Source organism: Cynoglossus semilaevis, chromosome 9 (genome assembly GCF_000523025.1).
Source record: "Cynoglossus semilaevis isolate Cse_v1.0 chromosome 9, Cse_v1.0, whole genome shotgun sequence".
Classification (NCBI taxonomy): domain Eukaryota; kingdom Metazoa; phylum Chordata; class Actinopteri; order Pleuronectiformes; family Cynoglossidae; genus Cynoglossus; species Cynoglossus semilaevis.
In genome coordinates, this window is record NC_024315.1 from 1,386,076 (window position 1) to 1,393,840 (window position 7,765).

The following is a 7,765-nucleotide window of genomic DNA, read 5'->3' on the forward strand; positions in this document are numbered from 1 at the left end:
CAGTACTACAGTACTACATTCAGTACTACAGTACTACATTAAGTACTACAGTACTACACTCAATTCAGTACTACAGTACCACATTCAGTACTACAGTACCACATTCAGTACTACAGTACCACATTCAGTACTACAGTACCACATTCAGTACTACAGTACCACATTCAGTACTACAGTACTACACTCAGTAATGATGGTATATCCATTACAGTGGTTATTTTAGTGACACTTTTTATTGTCAGTTTAATTTTCAAACAAGCTCAACTGAAATGTGGTTGAAGTTTTTTTTCACACACACACACACCAGGGGTCATGACCTTTAGAGAGTGGGGGGGGGTGAATAACTCACATGTGTGTGAGGACTTCACAGGGTGGATTAACCTAAAGGAAAAAAAAACAAATCAATCATTTATTCATTGAACAAAAATAAGAACTGAGCATTCGTGGAGGACTTCTCGGGGGGGGGGCGTGGCTTTTACCTCATTGGCCACCTGAACCAGATGATGTAAGACCTCAGGAAGTCTTTGAGGTGAGGCGAGGAGGAAGTCGAACACGCCGTTTATAACCACGTCTTTCTGTGGCGGCGCGGGCAGCGGCAGCACCAGCAGCTCGGCGAGTTGTTTCGGAGATAAAACGGGAAGAACCTCCAGCTGATCAGGAGACCAGAACAAACGGAGTTGATTAGTATCAAAAACGTCCAACGTCGGATCTAAAGCTTGTTTGGAACGGTAGGAGGTCACGACTCACTGCGGAGAAGCTCGGGTTGAGATGGTAAAAGTCGGGGACAGCGGCAAACTCCGAGAAATGACCGAAGTTTGTCGTCAGCCACTCTGTGCTGTTGTCGACTGAGGAGAGACACTGGGCGTCTGAGGCAACGAGAAGAAGAAGAAGAAGAAGAAGAAGAAGAAGAATGACATCATCATCAGTGGTATCAATACAAACGTACACCATACTACACTGTACTGTAATACCAGCATGTACTTGTTGTCTGTACAAGAAAAATCACATTCTAGAACTGGAACTTTTTTTCTGAATAACAGTGACGGGACAAACTCAGATCCTTGAGGAACTCTGTGAGTGCGCCCTCTACTGACCAGAACTGTTGTGATGCAGCAGGAAGGGAAAGATGAAATGTTGGTAGATGTTTTGACTGTACATGGGATCAGCCTCCATCATGAACAAGTGTCGGCCGAGAGAAGCAACTCTGCAGAAAAAAAACAGAAATGAAACAGCGTGTTATTGTCCACCAATCGGTACGCCATAAAAAAAGACCCAACGTGAAGATCTGTGAACTCACATGGTTTGGTAAACGTGGCAGGAGAAGTTCTTGGTACTGAGGCAGGAGAGGAGGGGCGGGGTAACATCTGGCAGGAGGGGCATCAGTTTGATCTGAAACCAAAGTTTGATGAACTCCGGGTCATGAAGGTTCTCCTGGCTCAGAGAGGGAACGTCGGCTTCACTGAAGATCTGTTGGAAATCCGACGCCAGCTCTGCGAAGTTCTTCAGGAGGAAAAGGATCGAAATAAAAAAGATGAATATTTGGAGATAAACCAGTAAACCAAACGTTCTTTGTTTCACACCAACATTCACGGTTCGATGGAGACGGCAGGTTTTACTCACGGTGGAAGACAACTCCACGAGGAGCGAGTTCAGTCGTGTGATCAACTCGTCCATCAGTTTCATGATGGTCCCTTCGTCCATCGTCAGGTTGGTTCGAGCAGCGCAGCTTAAAATGTGGGCCACATTTTCCACGACGTTGGTTAGCTGTTAGCCCAAAAAAAAAAAAATTTAAATATTAAGTTTAGCCGTAACACTGACTGGTACGCGTCGTCTTACGACTGAACAAAGGTCAAAGCTAACCTACCCCACAGGGACTCTTATCCAAGGTGACGCTACAGACATCCATGACGTCAGTCGTCTCATTGTGGACACCGTTCTCCAGATAACTGAGATCAACCACAGACACGACGGTGAGGGTTAGTCAAGAACATCTGAAAAATAGGTTTTCTCTTCGTAGACTTTGCTCAGAGGCACAACAACCTACTACAGCCGAATACTTGTCAAATACAGTACAGTGATCCCTTGCTATAACGCGGTTTACTTTTCACGGTTTCGCTACTTCACGGATTTGCATCGTGCATTGTGTTCTGCATTCTGATTGGCTAAAAAGTCACTCCGCTTCTTCTCTACCTGTGCGCCAATAACGTTGCGGTTTAATATGTACACGTACGTAAAACAGCTTGCCAAATTGACATTCCGTACGTGCAAATTCTCTTGCAAGTTCGAGTTTATCAAACCCCATAATGTCGACAAAAAGCTCTGGACCGGCAAAAGTACCTGCGGTAGGGACCAAAAGGCAGCGGAAGATGCTGTCTATCCGTGATAAAGTCAAACTATTGGACATGCTAAATGAAGCTAAAAGCTATGCGGCTGTAGGTCGGCATTATGGAATTAATGAATCTTCCGTTCGTTCCATAAGGAAGGAAGAAAAAAACATAAGGAAGACAGCAGCAATAAGTTCTAATAAGGATTCATACAGGGTAATCATTTTTAATTTTCTCCCGTGCACGGTGGGCGGTGCTAATCTCCGCAATTTGAAGCCTTCTGTTCACGTTGATGATTAAAATTATTATTTTAAAGTACATTACAGAAGTTATTTGTTGAAACGTTTCTAAAGTACTTTTATTTTCCTTTATTTGTTAAACAAATGGTTGAGACTGTAAAATGGTTTGTTCGTTCTTTCTCTTCTTTTTCTGAGTATTTAATTGTAAAAAAAATAAAGATTTCTACTTCACGGATTTTGCCTATCACGGGTTCTTTTTGGACCGTAACCCCCGCGAAAAACAAGGGTTTACTGTACAGTATTTGTAGTAAAACTTTTTGCTGTTACTGTTTTAAGTTTTAATTTCAGATTACAGTCCCAAAAGTTTCCAAAAGACGACTCAGATGATGTACTCACTAAACTTCATGGAACGCCAGCGTGACGTTTTTATTCATCAGGTCGTCACTATTTGGAAAGAACCTCTGGAACATCGGTAGCACCACCTGCTGGTACCAGTCCTCCACGTTCGTCACGTCGAATGTTGGCATCGGTGGAGAAGTGGACGTGTTCTGAGGCAGGTACATGTGGGCCAGCTCAGACAGAGTCCAGTTCAGGACAAACTGAGTCAGAGTCGTACTCTTTATCTCCGACACGCCTCTCTGGTGGGAGCAGACGCAGGAAAGAGTACTTGATGGTTAAAATACAAATACCTGTTGTGGGGGGGCTGGAGGGGGGGTGGTGTGTGACACGTGTGAGTATTTGTACCTCTCGCGTCAAGGACACAAATTCATGGGCGAAGCTCCCGAAGGGCCTGAAGACACTGATGAAAGCCTGGGCCACCTGAACGACAGGAAGAACATTCACCTTGAAATGTGCCCTAAAAATGGTTTGGGGGAAAAGCAGTTGTATATGAAAGTGAAAGCCACTAGATGGCAGCAGTAGCTCACTGTGTGCTTTGAACAGATAATCAAATATATGTTACTAATTAACTGAATAACCAGAGTGAATATCAGACATCCGTAAATACGAGAGTATTTCATGTGCCATGACCTGTTCATGAGAACCAGGCTGTGGTGGACGGGGTCCTGGAGGTCCTGGAGGACCTGGAGGTCCTGGACTGGAGCTGTTATCAGAACCAGAGCCTCCCGTCATCAGACTGCTGAAGACCAAAGACAAGGTGTTGTTGTCCCAGCTTTGGACCTCAGGCATCAGCAGCAGCTCGGCCTTCTGAGCCGGAGACAGAAGGTGGAGAACCTCCAACTGTGGAGATGTTCCAAAACAGCAGGAAGAAGGAAGAGAGAGAGAGAAGAAGAAGAACTTGGATGTCAATATTTTCACGATGTCACAACGTGTGCGTAAATCTGATCATAACTCACGCCACTGAAAATCAAGTTGAGAGTTGAAAAGTCCTTCAGTCGGGCCACGGCGCTGAAGGCACCGAAGTTCTTCACCAGCCACTCCTCACTGCCCTCCTCTGGATTCACACAACCTGGAGACACAGGTGGAGATGGTAGTACCACCGACACATGTTACTGCACCTGAAGCTTGATTAACAAATAGTACTCAGGTACTTTGTGACTTATCAGAGGCAGATCGGTCGGTACTGCAGTACCTTGGACTTGGTCTCTGGACAAGAACGGGAACATGAAGAAGCTGTAGATCCACTTCTGTCTGAATGGCTCCATCTCAGAGAAATAGTGACTGAACTCCCTGACTCTGTAACGACAAACGAGACCGTGAAGCTGTCGAACTGTGAGGACGGACGCCGACCGGCACGGACGGACTTGGACGGACTTGGACGGACTTGGACGTACACAGTCTGGTAGGTGGCGCAGCTGAAGTTCTTGGTGCCGAGGCAGGTCAGCAGTTCTCTGGTGATGGAACTCAGCAGAGGTTTGATCTTCACGTCCAGCCACATTTCCACAAGAGCTTCGTTCTGGAGTGGGTCGACGTCGGGCTTCATGTTCACTGCCCCCTGCAGTTCAAGGACAGGAACTCCCTTCATGCTGGACTTCTGTAATTAGTGCAGACGGAAGAGGTTTTTTATTTTAATTTGTTAATCTACAGAGACAAAAGTGAAGTAAGGATGTCACAGTCTTTGACCTTTGACCTTCGACTCCTGATCAAAGGAAATTATTCAGTTTTCATGATACATTTTTCTAATGTGTTGTTTATTAAAAGATTCCTGTCTGGAGCCTTGTTTCCATGACAACCCTCACAATCGTGTGTCAAACTCTGCAGTGGAAGAATAAAACTATTTGATTGGTTTCCTGGATCATGTGACTCCACAGTCTCTGCTCAGGTAATGACAGTGTGAGGCAGATATTCAAGGCCATTTTCACTGATGACCACTTCCTGTCCACGGCCGGCGCCTGTTGCTCCCTGGTACTGGTCACATGACCAAACTAATATGAAATATTCTGAGTTAATATTCAACACATGACCAAACTAATATGAAATATTCAGTTCAGATGAAGTGAAACTCTAATGAACTGATGAACTGTGCCGTGGGTGAAGCAGTCGGACAGGTACTCGTACTGTACCCGACCTTTGGAGTACTTCAGAGACCTGGAATGTACGAGTGAACTCAACACTCGTACACAACAGAAACAGGTCAGGGTGAACACAGGACAGCATTCCTACTACCATGTATCATGTGAGACTGAGATTCCACAGGTGAGTCCTACCATGAAGGTGTACAAGTCCATTGTTGCCTCCAACACTTCCTTCAGTCTCCGCATGTGGTCCTTCCCAGTGTCGCTGGACGGCAGCCCCACACAGTGGAGGAAGTTGGTGGAGGAATCCTGGGAACGAAGGAACGAAGGAGGAGACAAACATATTCACAGTACGGTGTAAGTACTACTACAGTACACTGTAAGTACAACCACAGTACAGTGTAAGTACTACTACAGTACACTGTAAGTACTACTACTGTTGTCACATGACTCTGACTCTCAAATGACAAAGATGGCGATTGAATAACACTCCCTGTTTCTCAACATATGGGTCATGACTCACAAACTGGTACACGAGGGAGGATTGGACGGTCACTAGACAACACTGTTTTATCAGTCCCAGTTTTAATGGAGGCTTGGATTGGTCAGGAGGAGCCAGGCCTCAGGCTAATTCCATGAGTGATTTTATTATGGACACCCTGATGGGTCAGATATGGGCCACAACATGTGGGTCATTTAGGATGACGTTCAGTTCATGGATTGACCTGCAGGGGTCACTCACCCCAGAGCAGCGTTCTTCAGCGAGGCACGTGTCATTGTTGTAGCTGTTTGGAGAAAGGAGAAAAATTCACCTCAGTTTTTCCAACGAACGTAAAGAAACGAAGAAGAAAAAAAAGTTGTTTTTTTTACCTCTCGGCTCCTGAGTGCTCTGTGGAAAAACAGGCGGGGAAAAAGTGATGTGATTGGTTGTTATCTGTTTATATGTTTCATTTCATTTCATTCTTTTTTTTTTCAATCTAAACGGTTTGTTATCTGTTTATATGTTTCATTTCATTATTTTTTTTTTCAATCTAAACGGTTCGATGTAAATCAGCAGTTGGTGAAAATTCTGCTTCTTCTTTTGATCACTGACACCGTGGTTCTTCAACTTCTTTTTATTTTTTATTGTTTCTCCACGACTGTAACTTTTATGGAGTTGTTCCTCATTGATCTCAAGAGAAAAAAACGTTTCCTTTGTTTTGCAATCGAGCATCGTTCAGCTGTGTCATCCATCTGTCAGCTGTCAATCACTGTGTAGTTTCAACAACAGCCTATGTTAATGATTCACGACAATTAAACTGTCAGCTTTAATTCATATATTATTACATATAACTATATATAACACACATTTAATACACATCAAACTGCAAGACAAGACAGGATTTGTGTCATGTTTGTGAGGCGTCACATCTGAGGGAAAAAAAATAAAAAAAGGTTCTTTACCAAAGCAGCTCCCAAACAGGTAAAGCAGCAGGAACAGGGAACGTGATGTCATGACGCGGCCGCTCTCATAGGACGAGAGAGTTTTGTGGTAAACAGTCACTGGGGACGAAAGAGAGAGAGGGGGGGGTGAGAGATAAATCAGGTGACGCTGCAGTTGCTGCACCAACCACACACAGAGAGAGAGAGAGTTTGTGCCATTTGAAGGCAGAAGCGTGAAGTGTGTTATTCCATAACGATGTTTGGTCTCCGTGATGGAAAGTCCAGATAAGAGTCGGGGCGCGGCCGTCGCCAGTTTTACCTTTAGCTCCAAACGTGGAGAATGTGACAAAAGGAGGATCAAAAGAAAGAATGCTGAAACTCTACACTGTCCACCTCCAACAATGAAGTGGGACAAAAGGCAGAGCAGAGCCACGGTTTGAACACAGCTTTGTTACCACTGTTACACAATCAGACACGATAGCGGTCTGTGGAGCGGAGGTTTTTAAGTGTTCGTTAACCCGTCCGTTAACCTCCAGAACAGAACAGACGAGACTGAGAAAAACTTCTGTTCTGAAGCGTCAGACATCAGTGAAATTAATAAAATACATTCAAATCAAAACATGGTTCAATACATTTCCAAATTAAAATGATTGAATATTAAATATTTCTACATCATGTTGTGATTAAACTCAGTGTGAAACTCGTGACTTCTCACTGATGTGTTGCGTCACACACACGTATGTAAAGAAAAAGAAAACCAATATTTGATGTTGGTCAGTCATTAAACGTCACTTCTTCAGAGTGGACGACGAAGACAAACACCTTCAGATTCTCTGTGATGATAACGCTGCTGAGAAAATGTCTGATCTTCTGTTTGTCTACCAACAGCGCCCCCTCCCTCCACACCCCCTCCATTCACTCATTATTCTTTTTTTTCTCAGAAACAATGATGTAATATTAGAAAAAGATAAATAAACCAGGCCACAGAAGAATTGAATAAACCTGGTGGTACAAAAATCACATTCAAAAATAAATTGATCTCCATGTGTTTCCTGCATAAAAATAAATAAATAAAACAACAACAACTATGAGACAAAAACACGACTTTCAGATGATTTTAGTCAAATATCTCAGTGGTTTCTTTGGCCTCTAATCACGCGCTCCTTTATCGTAAAGAACACGACGAACTAGAAGCCAGTGTCACGATGCCGACCTTTAATTCCCACGACATGAATCCCCACACGGCCTGTTGTTGTCAACGACTCCACGGCGATAACAGCAATAACAGCAATAACAGCAATAACAG

General features: G+C 44.0%; 1 protein-coding gene across 3 annotated transcripts in view; it reads right to left on the reverse strand.

Moving 5' to 3' along the window:
• The window catches only part of LOC103383250 (uncharacterized), a 23,378-nt gene that overhangs the window by 15,180 nt on the left and 433 nt on the right, over positions 1-7,765 (reverse strand). For 2 of the 3 annotated variants that reach the window (XM_025058826.1, XM_025058825.1), the window contains exons 2-17: positions 6,481-6,579; positions 5,908-5,926; positions 5,780-5,822; positions 5,230-5,346; positions 4,357-4,556; positions 4,155-4,258; positions 3,919-4,031; positions 3,593-3,802; positions 3,308-3,382; positions 2,960-3,201; positions 1,865-1,946; positions 1,298-1,764; positions 1,095-1,204; positions 748-866; positions 480-650; positions 350-381 (exon numbers count right to left, since the gene is read on the reverse strand). In XM_025058826.1, coding sequence (XP_024914594.1) covers positions 350-381; positions 480-650; positions 748-866; positions 1,095-1,204; positions 1,298-1,764; positions 1,865-1,946; positions 2,960-3,201; positions 3,308-3,382; positions 3,593-3,802; positions 3,919-4,031; positions 4,155-4,258; positions 4,357-4,556; positions 5,230-5,346; positions 5,780-5,822; positions 5,908-5,926; positions 6,481-6,532 — 2,156 coding nt within the window. In that variant the 5' untranslated portion in view covers positions 6,533-6,579. The remainder of the gene's footprint in view (positions 1-349; positions 382-479; positions 651-747; positions 867-1,094; positions 1,205-1,297; positions 1,765-1,864; positions 1,947-2,959; positions 3,202-3,307; positions 3,383-3,592; positions 3,803-3,918; positions 4,032-4,154; positions 4,259-4,356; positions 4,557-5,229; positions 5,347-5,779; positions 5,823-5,907; positions 5,927-6,480; positions 6,580-7,765) is intronic. The other variant, XM_025058827.1, reaches the window with a different exon arrangement.